Raw genomic sequence first — 19,965 nt, forward strand, 5'->3', positions numbered from 1 at the left:
GGTCGTTGTGCATAGGAACATGTGTGCTCTACCAGATGCACCACCACTTGCTCCCCAACCCTTCCATATATATATGGGTATGTATAACTTACTTATTTATTTAGGATAGGGACAGAAATTGAGAGGAGGGAGAAAGAGGGAGAGAGACAGAGAGACCCCTGCAGCCCCGCTTCACCACTCATGAAGCTTCCCTCTGCAAGTGGGGACCAGGGGCTTGAACCCAGGTCCTCGTGCACTGTAATGTGTGTGCTTAACCGCTGTGCCACTGCCTGGTCCTGCTCGAACCCTTCTGTTCTGTCAGAACATTTCCAAGAGCCTGGCTGTGCCATGGACTGCTGACACTGGAGGGTGGCATGGTTAGCTCTGTGGGAACTCAGAATGTCCCGGAAAGACCCCTCAGAGGCCAGCAGTCACAGCTGGATCCCACGCTCTCTCATTCTGGACACTCTTTCTGCCCTGATAGCCCCAGCACTGTGGCACCTGTGTTGTCCCCACTTCCCTCGTGCATGAGACCGTCAGTGTGTCAGGAGACATGCAGCTGCCTTCACGCAGCGTGGAGCGCCCAGTCAGCTGTGTCTCCTGGGGCCTACATGTAGCTGTGGCCCCTTTCCTGCCAGGAATGCCCAGGGTCCTGCTGAAAGCTGAGGAGTTCTGCAGAGTCCTCCCCTGCCTCTCCTCACAGACCAGATGTCTCGTGTCCTTGTGTGCCGAGGACCAGCCTCCCGGGGCTTTCCTGGGGTAGGAACCCTGACCAGTCCCACAGGTCCATTCCCAGATGTGCTCCCCACACCTCTGTCGAAAGGGCGCCCCCGCCTGGTAGAGACGGCATACCTGTGACCATCATGTCCTTCTTTCAGGTTGTCGTTGCGGTATGGAGGGAGCCGCCCCTGGACCGGGGTTTTCTGTGGAGGAGCCGCTGCATTTCAGGGCCCTGAGCTCTGGTCCTTTGCCGTGGGAGTCCCTGTCCTGTGCCCTGAGAGACACCCTGGTGCTGGCTGGGCCCCAGGCAGTCCACCCTGGCCGGCCGCCGTCTGAGGCACGCGCTAGAGGCCAGTGTCCTGTGCACCTGGGTGAGGCGGGCAGAGGGTGCGGTCGGGACAGCCTCGACCTTTTCCAGCGCCAGGGCATCCACGGCGAGGGAAAGCCACGGCAGACTGCTGAGCCCAAGGAGGCCGTCCCACCTGGCTGCCGTCAAGGGCAGCAACAGGAATCCCGCCTCTCACAGACACCCTTCATGTGCAGCGCCTGCAGGAAAGCTTTCCTCAGAGCTTTTGCACTACTTGACCTCCGCCTGACAACTCACTGCGGAGGAGGGTCCTGCAAATGCCCGCCAGGTGGAGCTGCTTCCAAGAGGAAAGCAGCCCTCGCTAGTCACCAGAGACTTGGTGCTGGAGAGATTGCCCACGTGTGTCAGGAGTGCGGCGTGGCGTTCAGCCACCTGTTTAAACTGAGGACACATCAGAAAGTTCACACTGGGAAGGCCCGTCACAGGTGCTGTGAGTGTGGGAAAGTGTTCACCCGCAAACACTCGCTCACCCAGCACCAGAGGGTCCACACGGGAGAGAGGCCTTACGAGTGTGGCCAGTGTGGGAAGGCCTTCACCCGCAGTTCCCATGTGGTCCGGCATCAGAAAGTTCACAGTGTGGAAAGGCCGTATGAGTGTGGACAGTGTCGACGTGTCTTCAACTATGTCTCCAACTTCGTGGAACACCAAAAAGTCCACACTGCAGAAAGGCATTATGAGTGCAGTGTGTGTGGGAAATCCTTCATCAACAGCTCCCATCTGGTTCGGCACCAGAAACTTCACAACACGGAGAGGCCCTTTGAGTGCAGTGAGTGTGGGAAAGCTTTTCAGCAAATGTCCAAACTCATTCTGCACAAAAGGAGCCACACAGGAGAGAGACCTTACAAGTGCAACCAGTGTGGAAAAGCCTTCAGTTGCCCCTCCAACCTCATCCCCCATCAGCGAATCCACACGGGAGAAAAGCCTTTCGGGTGCTCTGAATGTGGGAAGGCCTTCAGTCAGAGCTCGGCTCTCACTGAGCACCAGAAGGTCCACACCAGAGAAAGGCCTTTTGAGTGTCGTGAATGTGGCAAAGCTTTCAGTTACAGCTCCAACCTAGTTAAGCACAGGACAGTTCACACCAGGAAAAGACCCTATGGGTGCATTGAGTGCGGGAAAGCCTTTAGTGAAAGCTCAGTGCTCAGTCAGCACCAGAGAGCTCACACTGGAGAGAAGCCTTACAAGTGTAACAGATGCAGAAGGGCTTTTCGTTACAGCTCAAATCTCTCTAAGCACCAGAAGGGTCACACTGGGAAAGAGTCTGCCGAGTCCAGTAGATATGGAAATGCCTCCCGCCACAACCACAGCCCTGCTTAGCCCCAGAAAGACCACACCAAAGTGTCAGATGTGGGGAAATGCTAGCTGGGGCCTTACCCCTGTTGTTCTCCTCCTCCTCCTCCCTAATTATCATCATCATTATTTCACTATCATTATTTTACCAGAGCCCTATTCAGTTCTGGCTGATGGGGGTACAGGGGGGTTGAGCCTGGGACTTTGGAGCCTTAAGCATGAGTCTCTTTGCATAACCATTATGCTCTCTAGCTCCATCATACCCTGTTCATTATTTAAAGACTTTCCTGGGAAGACATCTGTGAAAGGAATCTCTTTGAGGAAGCCACCAGCCAAAACCTGAAACTGAAACGCATACACAGACATGTGCCCCCAAGGAGGAACTTGTCTGTCAATGCCAAATATGTGGGGATCTTTCAGGAGCTAAACTGCTCACTTTCTTTTTAAAATATTTTATTTATTTATTAATGGGAAACACAGGAGGAGAGAGAGAGCCAGATACCACTCTGGTACATGTGCTGCCAGGGATTGAACTCAGGACCTCATGCTTGAGAGTCTGATGCTTTATCCACTGTGCCACCTCCCGGACCACAACTGCTCACTTTCTTTCCCTTCTTCTCCTCCTTCTCCTTCTCCTTCTTTTTATCAGAGTCCTACTCAGTTCTGGCTTGTGGTGGTTTTGTGTGTGTGTGTGTGTGTGTGTGTGTGTGTGTGTGTGTGTGTGTGTGTGTGTGTGGCGGGGTTTGAACCTGGGACTCTGGAGCCTCAGGCATAAGAATCCCTTTGCAGGACAACTATGCTGTCTCTCCCACCCTCCCTATACTGTGGTCTCTAGCTTGTTGAGGTCACTACCAGATGCCTGGTCCCCACAGCATGACATGTCATCACCACACACTCAGGGAAGGTGGGCTCTCTCCTCCCTCTTTCCCCCGAGGGAGCCCCAGGTGCTGGGAGTCTTTGGAGGTGGGCTCATCATGTTCCACCTCTCTGCTAACCCCTTCTGTTGAAGTGTTCACCTGAGTTCTGCACAGGAGGTTATGAACTGGAGCCCTGGGACCTCCAGAAATATTCCTTCTTCACAGGTGCTGCTGAGTCTCCAGATGACGCATCATCTCTGCCCAGCCTCCAAATCACCCACCCTTGGAACTGCTTGACTCTAGAGTGTGTGATAATAAAAGCCTTGATGTGAAAGCCCTCTTTCAGCCTGGAGGCCCATTTATTCCAAAGGGGAACAGACTGCACATAGAACATGATCTAAGAGTGCAAAGAAGGGAGAGGGGTTTTGTGGGGAGCCTGATTGCAGCATCAGGATGGCAAAGAATACCTCGCGGTCCATATTTAGGGATTCGATATCTGGTGGGTACCCTCCAGCACTTTCTGGGTACAGGTGTTTTTTTTATCTCCAGGGTTATTGCTGGGCTCGGTGCCTGCACTTGGAATCCACTGCTCCTGGAGGCCATTTTTTTTCTCCTTTTGTTGCCCTTGTTGTTTATCATTGTTGTGGTTATTACTGTTGTTATTGCTATCATTATTGTTGGACAGAACAGAGAGAAATCAAGAGAAGAGAGGGAGAGAAAGACAGACACCTGCAGACCTGCTTCACCCTGCAGGTGGGGTGCTGGGAGCTCGAACTGGGATCCTTACGCCGGTCCTCGCGCTTTGCTACCGCCTGACCCCCAGTACAGGGGTTTAGCCCCCTGCTTCTAGAACTGCTTCCTCCTCCCCACCCCCAGCTGCCACCTGCAGCTGGTAGGGGCCATGACATGGACAGAGGTCATGCAGAACCCTAAGTAGGTGCAGAAGCATTGATTTAAGACAAGGGAAATTGGCAGAGGAGGGGGCACATGGCTGGTTGTACACCCCAGACCTATCAGGCCCACTTGCTAGCGCTGACTGTACTCAAGTCTATATCCAGGGATAGCACATGAATAGATTGAATTTACTGGTGGAATTTACTGATTTAGGGTATTTATTTTTTGTGGGACAGAGACAAGAGCACTACTGTGTCATACAGTGCAAAAGACTGAACCTGAGGCCTTATGCATGCAAGGCAGGTACTCTACCATCTTCACAACTTCCCTGGCTGCATAGTGGTACTAAAAGTTAGAAAATGGGCAGTGGCATACCTGGTAGAGTGCACATGTTACCATGCACAAGGACCCGGGTTCAAGCCCCCATTCCCCACTTGGAAGGGGGGAAGCTTCATGAGTGGTGAAACAGGGCTGCGGGTGTTTTTCTGTCTCTCTTCCTCTCTGTCTCCCTCACTTTCATTAGTAAATAAACACATCTTACAAAAAGGAAGGGAGGAAGGAAGGAAGGAAGGAAGGGAGATGGCTGTTACGCTTTTCTCCAGAAAAAGTGGAAAGGGCTCATGGAATTCCCTTTCTCCTTTCCTATCCTTTCTTTTGGTCAGCTAGGGCCTCAGACAGACATGAATTCAGATGTCCCAGCTGCTTTTGCACCTACACAGACAAACAGAAAGAAAGACAGCAAGAGGGGAGTCGGGTGGTAGCACAGCGGGTTAAGTGCATACGGCGCAAAGCACAAGGACCAGCATAAGAGTCCCCATTCGAGGCCCCGGGTCCTCACCTGCAGGGGGGAGTCGCTTCATAGGCGGTGAAGCAGGTCTGCAGGTGTCAATCTCTCCCCCTCTCTGTCTTCCCCTCCTCTCTCCATTTCTCTCTGTCCTAGCCAACAATGATGACAACAATAGTAACTACAACAATAAAAAAACAGAGCAACAAAAGGGAATAGATATTTGAAAAAAAAGAAAACTAAAAAAAAAAAAGACAGCAAGAGACAGCCCAGCACTTGAACTGTGTCATGAGTCTTGAAGAGGACAAGGCCAAATACCTCTGGGACTCACAGGTCATTCTTTTTCAGATTTAGTAACAGGTCACTCTAATTCCTTTTTTTTTTTTTTTTTCCTCCAGGGTTATTGCTGGAACTCAGTGCCTGCACCACAAATCCACTGCTCCTGGGGGCTATTTTCCCCCTTTTGTTGCCCTTTGTTGTTTTTTATCATTGTTGTGGTTATTATTATTATAGTTGTTATTGATTTCATTGCTGGATAGGACAGAGAGAAATGGAGAGAGGAGGGAAAGACTCTCAGAGGGGGAGAGAAAGACAGACACCTGCAGACCTGCTTCATTGCCTGTGAAGCGACCCCCCTGCAGGTGGGGAGCTGGGGACTTGAACCAGGATCCTTACACCGGTCCTTCTGCTTTGCGCCACCTGCTCTTAACCCGCTGCGCTACTGCCCAGCCCCCCGGTCACTCTAATTCTAGACTCTACTCTATCACAATATACTGTGACTAGCAGCCTGGCTGGTGGTGCAGCGACCTGAGTGTTGGACTCGAACCCATGAACACCCAGGTTTGATCCATGTGCTTAGAGCTTAGAGCATCCCCCATACACACATACACACACACACACACACACCAGCAGCATCAGCAGCAGCAGCAGAAGAAGAAGAAGAAGGAGAAGGAGAAGGAGAAGGAGAAGGAGAAGGAGAAGGAGAAGGAGAAGAAGAAGCATTTAAATACTTTTTAAAGTTCTATGGCTATTGCATATACAATATTTATGCAAAAACCAAAAATCAAACAAAAACCCTTTCATGCCTGAGACTCCTACATTCCATGTTCAAAACTCAGCATCACCATAAGCCAAAATATAAGCATTATTGTGAGGAGGGGGAGCAGCTATGGTCAGAACCACAAGAGATTGGTTTGAACCAGATTTAGGGTTTGTCTATTTTTGTTTTAAATGTTTATTAAATTAGAAGGACATAGAATAATTAAGATGGAGATACAAAACACAGTTGCAGCCCTGCTTTTCCACTCATGAAACTTCCCCCCTGTAGGTGGGGACTTGGGGGGGGGGGGCTTGAACCTGGGTCCTTGAGCAAGAGAATTGTAAACTCAACTGAGTTCACCACTACCCAAACACCCAATGAGATTTTGGACATGTGTCATGGATTTTTTTCCCCTAGGTATCTCTCTTTGAATATCTATACAAATAACAATAATAAGTTGGTCATACATACCTCCTGCATGATCTCCACCAGGTTCAAACTTAATTCCAAAGGTGCATGCTCTCAAACCAAAAAAGGACTTCTGGAAAATATGTATCAGAGGGGGAAATTGTAAGGATCCAAATCAGGCACTGATAACAAGAAGCATGACAAAATTCAAAAGCCACTAAGCCTTTGATTCATGATTCCCAATTGAAGATGCACCCATCTTTTTTTTTTCCTGAACATGGGACATCTATTGCAATGTGAAAACTTTTTTCTTTTTTGATTTTTTAAAATATTTATTTTCCCTTTTGTTGCTCTTTATTGTTGTTGTTATTGACGTTGTCATTGTTAGACAGGACAGAGAGAAATGGAGAGAGGAGGGGAAAACAGACAAGGAGAGAGAAAGATAGACACCTGCAGACCTGCTTCACCGCTTATGAAGTGGCTCCCCTGCAGGTGGGGAGACAGGGGCTCGAACCGGGATCTTTACGCCGGTCCTTGCACTTTGTGCCACGTGCGCTTAACCCACTGTGCTACCTCCTGACTCCTCTTTTTTTAGTTTTTTTAAAAAAATCTTTATTTATTTATTGGATAGAAACAGCAAGAAATCAAGAGGGAAGGGGAAGGTAGAAAGGGAGAGAGACAGACACCTACAGCTCTGCTTCCCACTCTGCAGGTGGGGACCGGAGTCTTGAACCCAGGTCCTTGCGCACTGTAACATGTGCACTCAACTAGGTGCACCACCGTCTGGCCCCAAAAAACTTTTTTTCTAAATCAACTTTACTGGGGAAAATAATGATTTAGAAAAGAGTTGTTGTCATATGAGTAGTTTCATTTTTCTTTCTTTTTTCTTTCTAATGAGAACGAGGGAGAAGAGAGAGAACCAGAGCATCACGCTGCACATGAGTTGCCAGGGAAGATCTCATATTTGTGAATTCATTGCTTCATTCATGGGACCACCCCCAGACTGCCAATGACTTCTTATCTCCCCTGGGGTAGGTGTATACACTAGGAAATGTTGAACTAAGAATTCTCTCTTTAAATTTTAACCCAATAAATAAATAAATAAATAAATAAATAAATAATAAGAGAAAGGAAGGACAGAAATAAATAAAATAAAGATAATAAAAAATTTAAAAAGAGGGCAGTAGATAGCATAATGTTTATGCAAACAGAAACAGACTCTCATGCCTGAGGCTCCTGAGTACCAAGTTAAACCCCCCACACCACCATAAGCCAGAGCTGAACAGTACTCTGGTTAAAAAAAAAAAAGGGAGTAAGGCGGTAGCACAGTGCATTAAGCATATGTGGCACAAAGCACAAGGACCGGCATCAGGATCCCAGTTAGAGCCCCCGGCTCCCCACCTGCAGAGGAGTTGCTTCACAGGCGGTGAAGCAAGTGTGCAGGTGTCTATCTTTCTCTCTCCCTCTCTGTCTTCCTCTCCCCATCTCTGTCCATTTCTCTCTGTCCTATCCAACAACAAAGACATCAATAACAGCGATAATAGTAACCACAACAATTCTTCTTCGCGTTTGCCCTTCTTCCATAGCCAGTCAACAGCGTCAGGTTGAGCCTGATGTCAAGTTTCGAGACCTCCTTTGAATCTGGAGAGGTGGCAGTCGTTGACTATGTGGGTCATAGTCTGTCTGGAGCCGCAGGGGCAGTTCGGGTCGTCTCTGGGTCCCCAGCGATGGAACATAGTGGCGCACCGGCCATGGCCTGTTCGATAGCGATGGAGGAGGGCCCGATCATAACGTGCCAGGTCAAAGCCGGGTGGACGCTCGCAGGGGTCTGTGATGAGGTGTTTGTTCTTGACCTCAGCTGACTGCCAACTCTGTTTGCAAGAGTCTGGAACAGAGAAGTTCAGTGTAGGCGTAGGGGACCAGATTGGGTGACGAGACATCAAGCGTGGGACAGGGTGGGCAAAGATATCCGCGTATATTGGCAGGTCCGGTCGAGCGTAGACGTGAGACCACAACAATGATTACAAACAACAACAACAACAACCAGGGTAACAAAAAGGAAACAATGGCCTCCAGGAGCAGTGGATTTGTGGTGCAGGCACCGAGTCCCAACAATAACCCTGGAGGCAAAAAAAAAAAAAAAAGGAAAAAAGGAAAAGTAAAAAGAAAAAAAAAGAAAGAAAAATTAAATAACTTAATTCACAAGCAGTGAAGCAGGTCTGCAGGTGTCTGTCTTTCTCTCTCCCTCAGTCTTCCCCTCCTCCATTTCTCTCTGTCCTATCCAACAATGATGTCATCAATAACAACAATAATAACTACAACAAGGGCAGCAAAAGGGAAAGAATAAATTTTGTTATTTATTAATTTTTTTTTGTGGTTCACTGATGGTGTGAATTTTTCTTAATCTTTTTTTATTTTAATTTATTTCTTTATTGGGGAATTAATGTTTTACATTCAACAGTAAATACAATAGCTTGTACATGCATAACATTCCCCAGTTTCCCATTTAACAATACAACCCCCACTATGTCATTTATCATCCTTCATGGACCTGTATTCCCCCCACCCACCCACCCCAGAGTCTTTTACTTGGGTGCAATATGCCAACTCCATTTCAGGTTCTACTTGTGTTTTCTTTTCTGGTCTTGTTTTTCAACTTCCGCCTGAGAGTGAGATCATCCCATATTCATCCTTCTGTTTCTGACTTATTTCACTCAACATAATTTTTTCAAGGTCCATCCAAGATCAGCTGAAAATGGTGAAGTCACCATTTTTTACAGCTGAGTAGTATTCCATTGTGTATATAGACCACACCTTGCTCAGCCACTCATCTGTTGTTGGACACCTGGGTTGCTTCCAGGTTTTGGCTATTACAAATTGTGCTGCCAAGAACATATGTGTACACAGATCTTTTTGGATGGGTGTGTTGGGTTCCTTAGGATCTATCCCCAGGAGGGGAATTGCAGGGTCATAGGGTAGGTCCATTTCTAGCCTTCTGAGAGTTCTCCACACTGCTCTCCACAGAGGTTGGACCCATTGACATTCCCACCAGCAGTGCAGGAGGGTTCCTTTGACCCCACACCCTCTCCAGCATTTGCTGCTGTTACCTTTTCTGATGTATGACATTCTCACAGGAGTGAAGTGATATCTCATTGTTGTCTTTATTTGCATTTCTCTGACAATCAGAGACTTGGAGAATTTTTTCATGTGTTTCTCGGCCTTTTGGATCTCTTCCGTGGTGAATATTCTGTCCAAGTCCTCCCCCATTTTTGGATGGGGTTATTTGTTGTCTTGTTGAGTCTGGCAAGCTCTTTATATATGTTGGTTATTAAACTCTTATCTGATGTATGGCATGTAAAGATCTTCTCCCATTCTGTGAGGGGTCTCTTGGTTTGGGTAGTGGTTTCTTTTGCTGTGAAGAAGCTTTTTAATTTGATGTAGTCCCATAGGTTTATACTTGCCTTAGTCTTCTTTGTAATTGGATTCGTTTCATTGAAAATGTCTTTAAAATTTATGCAGAAAAGAGTTCTGCCAATATTTTCCTCTAAGTATCTGATAGTTTGTGGTCTAACATCCAAGTCCTTGATCCACTTGGAATTTACTTTTGTATTTGGTGAAATACAGTGATTCAGTATCATTCTTCTGCATGTTTCAACCCATTGTTCCCAACACCATTTGTTGAAGAGACTCTGCTTTCCCCATTTAATAGTCTGGGCCTTTTTGTCAAATATTAGATGTCCATAGGTGTGGGGCCTCTTCCTTTACATTTATTGAAGGGAAAGATTATGTTTTCACAAGTTCTGTAATTAAACTCTGTTGGCAGCTGGGGAGGTTGCTCGGTGGATAGAATACAAGACTCCTAGGGGCTGGGTGGTAGCGCAGCAGCTTCAGCTCACATGGCGCAAAGCACAAGGACCAGCTTAAGGATCCCGGTTCCAGCCCCAGCACCCCACCAGCAGAGGGGTCACTTTGTAAGAGGTGAACTAGGTCAACAGGTGTCTATCTTTCTCTCCCCTCTGTCTCCCCTTCCTCTCTCGGTTCTCTCTGTCCTATCCAACAACAACAGCTATAATAATAATAACAGTAACAGTAACAACCACAACAAGAGCTACAAAGAGGGGGAAATGGCCTCCAGGAGCAGTGGATACATACTGCAGGCACCAAGCCATAGCACAAACCCTGGAGGCAAAAATAAATAAATAAATAAAGTTGTATTTGTTTAAAAACAACTTTACAATGAAGAGACTACAATTACACTGAAGAGCCCCACACTCTACACTGAGGAGACCCACCACTCTGCACTGAGGAGCCCCCCATCTGCACTGAAGAGACCCCCACTATGCACTGAGGAGACCCCCACTCTACACTGAGGAGACCCCCAATCAGCACCAAGGAGTCCCCCACTCTACACTGAGGAGACCCCACTCTGCACTGAGGACACCCCCCACTCTGCACTGAGGAGACCCCCACTCTGCACTGAGGAGACACCCACTCTGCACTGAGGAGACCTCCGCACTCTGCACTGTGGAGACGCCCCACTCTGCACTGAGGAGACACCTCACTCTGCACTGAGGAGAACCCGCACTCTGCAATAGGAGACGCCCACTCTGCATTGTGGAGACCCCCCACTCTGCACTGAGGAGACCCCCGTCTACACTGATGAGACCCTCACACTCTGCATTGAGGAGACCCAGCACTCTGCATTGAGGAGACCCCCCACTCTACACTGAGGAGACCCCCGTCTACACTCATGATACCCTCACACTCTGCATTGAGGAGACCCCCCAACTCTACACTGAGGAGACCCCGCACTCTGCACTGAGGAGACCCGCACTCTGCATTGTGGAGACCCCCCACTCTGCACTGAGGAGACTCCTACTCTGCACTGAGGTGACCCCGCACTCTGCACTGAGGAGACCCCCACTCTGCACTGAGGAGACCCCGCACTCTGCAATGAGGAGACCCCCACTCTGCACTATGGAGACCCCCCACTCTGCACTGAGGAGTCCCCCACTCTGCACTGAGGAGACTCCGCACTCTGCACTGAGGAGACCCCCACTCTGCACTGAGGAGACCCCCACTCTGCACTGAGGAGACCCCCACTCTGCACTGAGGAGATCCCCACTCTGCACTGAGGAGACGCCCCACTCTGCACTGAGGAGACCCCGCACTCTGCACTGAGGAGACCCCGCACTCTGCACTGAGGAGACCCCCACTCTGCACTGTGGAGACGCCCCACTCTGCACTGAGGAGACCCCCACTCTGCACTGAGGAGACCCCCACTCTGCATTGTGGAGACCCCCACTCTGCACTGAGGAGACCCCCACTCTGCACTGAGGAGACCCCCACTCTGCACTGAGGAGACCCCGCACTCTGCACTGAGGAGACACCCACTCTGCACTGAGGAGACCCCCACTCTGCACTGAGGAGACCCCCACTCTGCACTGAGGAGACCCCGCACTCTGCACTGAGGAGACCCACACTCTGCACTGAGGAGACCCCCACTCTGCACTGAGGAGACCCCCACACTCCACTGAGGAGACCCCCACTCTGCACTGAGGAGACCCCCACTCTGCACTGAGGCGACCCCCACTCTCCACTGAGGAGACCCCCCACTCTGCACTGAGGAGACCCACACTCTGCACTGAGGAGACCCCGCACTCTGCACTGAGGAGACTCCCACTCTGCACTGTGGAGACGCCCCACTCTGCACTGAGGAGACCCCCACTCTGCACTGAGGAGACCCCCACTCTGCACTGAGGAGACCCCCGCACTCTGCATTGAGGAGACCTCCGCACTCTACACTGAGGAGACCCCGCACTCTGCACTGAGGAGACCCCCACTCTGCACTGAGGAGACCCCCACTCTGCACTGAGGAGACCCCCACTCTGCACTGAGGAGACCCCCGCACTCTGCATTGAGGAGACCTCCGCACTCTACACTGAGGAGACCCCCCACTCTGCACTGAGGAGACCCCGCACTCTACACTGAGGAGACCCCCCACTCTGCACTGAGGAGACCCCCACTCTGCACTGAGGAGACCCCGCACTCTGCACTGATGAGACCCCGCACTCTGCACTGAAGAGACCCCCACTCTGCACTGAGGAGACCCCCACTCTGCACTGAGCAGACACCCACTCTGCACTGAGGAGACCCCCACTCTGCACTGTGGAGACGCCCCACTCTGCACTGAGGAGACCCCCACTCTGCACTGAGGAGACCCCCACTCTGCACTGAGGAGACCCCGCACTCTGCACTGTGGAGACGCCACACTCTGCACTGAGGAGACCCCCACTCTGCACTGAGGAGACCCCCACTCTGCACTGAGGAGACCCCGCACTCTGCACTGAGGAGACCCCGCACTCTGCACTGAGGAGACACCCACTCTGCACTGAGGAGACACCCACTCTGCACTGAGGAGACCCCCACTCTGCACTGTGGAGACGCCCCACTCTGCACTGAGGAGACCCCCACTCTGCACTGAGGAGACGCCCACTCTGCACTGAGGAGACCCCCCACTCTGCACTGAGGAGAACCCCACTCTGCACTGAGGAGACACCCCACTCTGCACTGAGGAGACCCCCACTCTGCACTGAGGAGACCCCCACTCTGCACTGAGGAGACCCCCACTCTGCACTGAGGAGACCCCCACTCTGCACTGAGGAGACGCCCACTCTGCACTGAGGAGACCCCCACTCTGCACTGAGGAGACCCCCACTCTGCACTGAGGAGACCCCGCACTCTGCACTGAGGAGACCCCCACTCTGCACTGATGAGACCCCGCACTCTGCACTGTGGAGACGCCCCACTCTGCACTGAGGAGACCCCACTCTGCACTGAGGAGACCCCGCACTCTGCACTGAGGAGACTCCCACTCTGCACTGAGGAGACCCCGCACTCTGCACTGAGGAGACCCCCACTCTGCACTGAGGAGACCCCGCACTCTGCACTGAGGAGACCCCGCACTCTGCATTGTGCAGACCCCGCACTCTGCACTGAGGAGACCCCGCACTCTGCACTGAGGAGACCCCGCACTCTGCACTGAGGAGACACCCACTCTGCACTGAGGAGACCCCCACTCTGCACTGAGGAGACCCCCACTCTGCACTGAGGAGACCCCCACTCTGCACTGAGGAGACGCCCCACTCTGCACTGAGACCCCCACTCTGCACTGAGGAGACCCCCACTCTGCACTGTGGAGACGCCCCACTCTGCACTGAGGAGACCCCCACTCTGCACTGAGGAGACGCCCACTCTGCACTGAGGAGACCCCGCACTCTGCACTGTGGAGACGCCACACTCTGCACTGAGGAGACCCCCACTCTGCACTGAGGAGACCCCCATTCTGCATTGTGGAGACCCCCACTCTGCACTGAGGAGACCCCCACTCTGCACTGTGGAGACGCCCCACTCAGCACTGAGGAGACCCCCACTCTGCACTGAGGAGACGCCCACTCTGCACTGAGGAGACCCCCACTCTGCACTGAGGAGACGCCCACTCTGCACTGAGGAGACCCCCACTCTGCACTGAGGAGACCCCCCACTCTGCACTGAGGAGACCCCCACTCTGCACTGAGGAGACCCCGCACTCTGCACTGAGGAGACACCCACTCTGCACTGAGGAGACCCCCACTCTGCACTGAGGAGACCCCCACTCTCCACTGAGGAGACCCCGCACTCTGCACTGAGGAGACCCCCACTCTACACTGAGGAGACCCCCACTCTGCACTGAGGAGACCCCGCACTCTGCACTGAGGAGACCCCGCACTCTGCATTGTGCAGACCCCGCACTCTGCACTGAGGAGACCCCGCACTCTGCACTGAGGAGACCCCGCACTCTGCACTGAGGAGACCCCCACTCTGCACTGAGGAGACACCCACTCTGCACTGAGGAGACACCCACTCTGCACTGAGGAGACACCCACTCTGCACTGAGGAGACCCCCACTCTGCACTGAGGAGACGCCCACTCTGCACTGAGGAGACCCCCACTCTGCACTGAGGAGACCCCCACTCTGCACTGAGGAGACCCCCACTCTGCATTGTGGAGACCCCCACTCTGCATTGTGGAGACCCCCACTCTGCACTGAGGAGACCCCCACTCTGCACTGAGGAGACGCCCCACTCTGCACTGAGACCCCCACTCTGCACTGAGGAGACCCCCACTCTGCATTGTGGAGACGCCCCACTCTGCACTGAGGAGACCCCCACTCTGCACTGAGGAGACGCCCACTCTGCACTGAGGAGACCCCGCACTCTGCACTGAGGAGACCCCGCACTCTGCACTGAGGAGACCCCGCACTCTGCACTGAGGAGACCCCCACTCTGCACTGAGGAGACCCCGCACTCTGCACTGAGGAGACCCCGCACTCTGCACTGAGGAGACCCCGCACTCTGCACTGAGGAGACCCCGCACTCTGCACTGAGGAGACCCCGCACTCTGCACTGAGGAGACCCCCACTCTGCACTGAGGAGACCCCCACTCTGCACTGAGGAGACCCCCACTCTGCACTGAGGAGACCCGCACTCTGCACTGAGGAGACCCCCACTCTGCACTGAGGAGACCCCCACTCTGCACTGAGGAGACGCCCACTCTGCACTGAGGAGACCCCCACTCTGCACTGAGGAGACCCCGCACTCTGCACTGAGGAGACCCCCACTCTGCACTGAGGAGACCCCCACTCTGCACTGAGGAGACCCCCACTCTGCACTGAGGAGACGCCCCACTCTGCACTGAGGAGACGCCCCACTCTGCACTGAGACCCCCACTCTGCACTGAGGAGACCCCCACTCTGCACTGAGGAGACCCCCACTCTGCACTGAGGAGACCCCCACTCTGCACTGAGGAGACCCCGCACTCTGCACTGAGGAGACCCCGCACTCTGCACTGAGGAGACCCCCACTCTGCACTGAGGAGACCCCCCACTCTGCACTGAGGAGACCCCCACTCTGCACTGAGGAGACCCCGCACTCTGCACTGAGGAGACCCCCACTCTGCACTGAGGAGACCCCCACTCTGCACTGAGGAGACCCCCACTCTGCACTGAGGAGACGCCCACTCTGCACTGAGGAGACCCGCACTCTGCACTGAGGAGACCCCCACTCTGCACTGAGGAGACCCCCACTCTGCACTGAGGAGACCCCCACTCTGCACTGAGGAGACCCCCACTCTGCACTGAGGAGACCCCGCACTCTGCACTGAGGAGACCCCCACTCTGCACTGAGGAGACCCCGCACTCTGCACTGAGGAGACCCCCACTCTGCACTGAGGAGACCCCCACTCTGCACTGAGGAGACCCCCACTCTGCACTGAGGAGACGCCCCACTCTGCACTGAGACCCCCACTCTGCACTGAGGTGACCCCCACTCTGCATTGTGGAGACCCCCACTCTGCATTGTGGAGACCCCCACTCTGCACTGAGGAGACCCCCACTCTGCACTGAGGAGACCCCGCACTCTGCACTGAGGAGACCCCCACTCTGCACTGAGGAGACCCCCCACTCTGCACTGAGGAGACCCCCACTCTGCACTGAGGAGACCCCGCACTCTGCACTGAGGAGACCCCCACTCTGCACTGAGGAGACCCCCACTCTGCACTGAGGAGACCCCCACTCTGCACTGAGGAGACGCCCACTCTGCACTGAGGAGACCCGCACTCTGCACTGAGGAGACCCCCACTCTGCACTGAGGAGACCCCCACTCTGCACTGAGGAGACCCCCACTCTGCACTGAGGAGACCCCGCACTCTGCACTGAGGAGACCCCCACTCTGCACTGAGGAGACCCGCACTCTGCACTGAGGAGACCCCCACTCTGCACTGAGGAGACCCCCACTCTGCACTGAGGAGACCCGCACTCTGCACTGAGGAGACCCCCACTCTGCACTGAGGAGACCCCCACTCTGCACTGAGGAGACCCCCACTCTGCACTGAGGAGACCCCGCACTCTGCACTGAGGAGACCCCCACTCTGCACTGAGGAGACCCCCACTCTGCACTGAGGAGACCCCCACTCTGCACTGAGGAGACGCCCCACTCTGCACTGAGACCCCCACTCTGCACTGAGGTGACCCCCACTCTGCATTGTGGAGACTCCCCACTCTTCACCAGGGAGCGGCCACAGCACCGCCCCGACAGCTGCGTGCCCAAGGCTGCCGCCCCCTCACCTCCTCCTGGGCGGGGCCGTGATTGTGAGGGAAGCCGGTCTCAGGGTCCGCCGCGACTCCGTGGTGCTCTGGAGTAGGGGTGGCGGCGAACGCCAAGCTCACCTACCCGAGCTCAGGAGTCAGGGCGCAGCCCCGGAAGTCCCGCCCCTACCGCCAGCTCTCCGCCGGAAGTTCCACCCTGGCAGCAGGCCTCCACTCCCAGCTGTGTGGGTAGTTAGTTGCCAAGGCGACGGCTGGTCCTCTCCCTCCGCTGCCATGGCAACACATCTGATGCTCCTGCGTAGGCGAAAATAGGATGCAGCCAATGGATCCAAGGTGGCACAGTGACTAGAGCTTTGCTGTAAAAGCCATGCAACCCGCGTTGGAGGCTGGCATCGCCTGTGCCAGAGTTAACAGTAAATAAAGGTTTAAAAACAAGTGGTTCGCAAGGGCTGGCAAAAGGATCCCGGTTCGAGCCCCCGGCTCCCCACCTGCAGGGGAGTCGCTTCACTGTTGGTGAAGCAAGTCTGCAAGTGTCTTTCTCTCCCCCTCTGTCTTCCCCTCCTCTCTCCATTTCTCTCCGTCCTATCCAACAACAACGACATCAACAACAACAGCAATAATAACTACAACAACAATAAAGAAAAAAAGGGCAAAAAGGGGGGTGGGGAAATGCAGCCAGGTGGCAGTACATAAAGCACTGGGCTGGCAATCATGAGGCCCAGAGTTCAGTCCCAGGCATTGCATGTGCCAGAGTGATAAAGGCAAAACCTCGGCACACCTTTTAGCCATTTAGTTAAGACAGAGGCTGGGAAAAAAATGTCAATCCAAAAGGTGACATCAACCAATTAAAATTAAGGAGAATAGAGCATCCATTAAATTTAAGAAGGACAAAATGGCAATTGATGTTCTAAGATCTGAGGCTGATTATTAGTCAAGTCAACTAGAGTCAAGGAGAAAAGCAAGGTTTCTGTTCTCTCATTCAGAAACAAAGAGCAAAGTGCCATCTACAAGCCTGGAAATAACCATTAGGCAATTACAGTTAAAGAAAAAGACAGGTTTAGGGAGTCGGGCGGTAGCTCAGCGGGTTCGGTGCACATGGCTCAAAGCGCAAGGACCAGCGTAAGGATCCTGGTTTGAGCCCCTGGCTCCTCACCTGCGGGGGGGGGAGGGGGGTCACTTCACAGGCGGTGAAGCAGGTCTGCAGGTGTCTGTCTTTCTCTCCCCCTCTCTGTCTTCCCCTCCTCTCTCCATTTCTCTTCGTTCTATCCAACAACAGCAACATCAATAACAACAATAATGACTACAACAATAAAACAACAAGGGCAACAAAAGGGAAATGAATAAATAAATATTAAAAAAAAGAAAGGTTTCCCTACTCAGGGCCGGGTGGTGGCACACCTGGCATGTTACAATGTGTAGGGTCCTGGGTTTCAGGGCCCAGTCCCCACTTGCAGGGGGAAAGCTTTGTGAGTGGTGAAGCAGTGTTGCAAGTGTCTCTCTGTCACCTCCTTCCCTCTTGATTTCTGGCTGTCTCTACTCAATAAATAAATAAATAAATGTTAAGTTTTCCTTCTTGTATTTGCAAAATAAAAACAGTGGCAGTCAAATGCCTGGTATTAGAATCAGGCAACAAACTGATGCCTAGCAGCCTGGATTTGAACATCAAGCAATTCCAAAGTCAGGAGGTCATTAATATGGAGAAATCATGTTGCTGGAGAAACAGCATAATGGTTCTCTAAAAGACTCTCATGTCTGAGGCTCCAAGATCTTAGGTTCAATACCCAGCACTGCCAGCAGCCAGAACTGAGCAGGGCCCTCGACTCAGTGTCGGGGTTGGTCGGTCTCTCTCTCTTTCTCCTCTGCCTCTCTGTATCTGTCATTAAAATATAAAAGAGGTTATACCTGACTAACTTTTAGCTGAATGTGGACTCAGTAAAATGTAAAGAGGAACTGACCATTACACAATTACAGAATTGAGGAGGTCAGTAACTTGGAAATGACCATTGGGCACTGGTGTTAAGAGTGCCAGGCTGGGGTGGTGGGCCGGACTGTAGTACAATGGGTTAAGCGCACGTGGCACAAAGCACAGGGACCGGCGTAAGGATTCCAGTTCGAGCCCCCGGCTCCCCACCTGCAGGGGAGTCGCTTCACAGGTGGTGAAGCAGGTCTGCGGGTGTCTGTCTTTCTCTCCCCCTCTCTGTCTTCCCCTCCTCTCTCCATTTCTCTCTGTCCTAGCCAATAACTACAACAGCAGTGGCAACAATAACAACAACAAAAAGGCAATAAGGGCAACAAAATGGCCTCCAGAAGCAGTGGATTCAGAGTGCAGGCACCGAGCCTCAGCAATAACCCTGGAGGGGAAAAAAAAAGAGAAAGAGAGCGAGAGAGAGCTCCAGGCTGGCGGAACAGCTCACCTTCCAAAACCCCACGGGCCTAGAAGCACACGTGTGGAATAGCTGGTGGGCGGGATTTTTCCCCAAATAATTTTATCAACTTGATAGTTGCCAGAGACTATTACCAAATTTCTTCTCTCACAATGATTATAGAGTCAGCCGGGAAGTTTTTTTTTTTTTTTTGTCCTATGAATAGGACTAGATAAAGCCAGTTACCATTAAAATAGAATTAAGTGCTGGGAAGACAACATAATGGGTCCGGACGGTGGTACACCTGGTAGAGCACGGAGTTACAAGCTGCAGGACTTTCTCTCCACTCTCCTCTCTGCCTATCTCCTCGTCTCATCATTTCTGTCTTAGAAAATAAATGGGCGGGGGAGATAGCATAATGATTATGCAGAGTACCAGCCCGAGGCTCCGAAGTGCCAGGCTCAGTCCCATCCCACTATAACCCAGAGCAGAATATTGCTCTGTGGTGGCACTCAGGCACCCAGATTACCATGCACAAGGACCCAGGTTCGAGGCCTTGCGCTCGCCTGCAGGGGAGAGGATTCACGAGGGGCAGCACAAGTCTGCGGGTGTCCTTCTCTCTCCTCCTTCTCTCTGTGGCGCCCCATCAAGTTTGCCAGGGAGCCTGACACAGTCATCTCCTCTGGACCTGCATTCAGACTTCAAAGAAGCTGGGCAGAAAGGACGAGAATGGGACGACACATTCTCCCCCCGTTATTGTTACAAATAATTATACTGTCACAATTGATGAATAGCGCTTTGGCAGTGCCTGGTGGGAATGGAGAGTCAGAAGCAGCCCCTCTCCCTTACACAGGGGCATATTTGAAAGTTCCATTATGAAAGTGGGGAAGGTGGGTCAGCACAAACGGACAAAACAAGTCATGTTATGACCTGCCCCTCATAGAAAGAATGCAGAGATTGAGGCCTCCCAGGTACAAGCTGACTTATGGAAACAAAGAAAGATTAATAGTTAAACTGCACCAGACCTAGATGAGCAGTGGCCCACGACTAGCCAAAGATCCGTATGCTCCCCCATAGAAGATTAATGATAGAAAGAGCCCTCCGCAAAAGTCAAAAACAATTC

The 19,965-nt window shown here is 52.5% G+C and overlaps 1 protein-coding gene across 2 annotated transcripts in view; it reads left to right on the forward strand.

Annotated features, from left to right (window-relative positions):
• The window catches only part of LOC132533058 (zinc finger protein 883-like), a 57,748-nt gene that overhangs the window by 3,401 nt on the left and 34,382 nt on the right, over positions 1 to 19,965 (forward strand). Inside the window, exon 3 of one of the 2 annotated variants that reach the window (XR_009544949.1) lies at positions 858 to 3,052. Coding sequence is in view for 1 of the 2 variants with exons in the window: in XM_060172537.1 (XP_060028520.1) it covers positions 858 to 2,380 (1,523 nt within the window). In the remaining variant the exon portion in view is untranslated. Of the gene's footprint in view, positions 1 to 857; positions 3,551 to 19,965 lie in introns of those variants that run through there. The other variant, XM_060172537.1, reaches the window with a different exon arrangement.

This window comes from Erinaceus europaeus, chromosome 2 (assembly GCF_950295315.1).
Source record: "Erinaceus europaeus chromosome 2, mEriEur2.1, whole genome shotgun sequence".
NCBI classification, from domain to species: Eukaryota; Metazoa; Chordata; class Mammalia; order Eulipotyphla; family Erinaceidae; genus Erinaceus; species Erinaceus europaeus.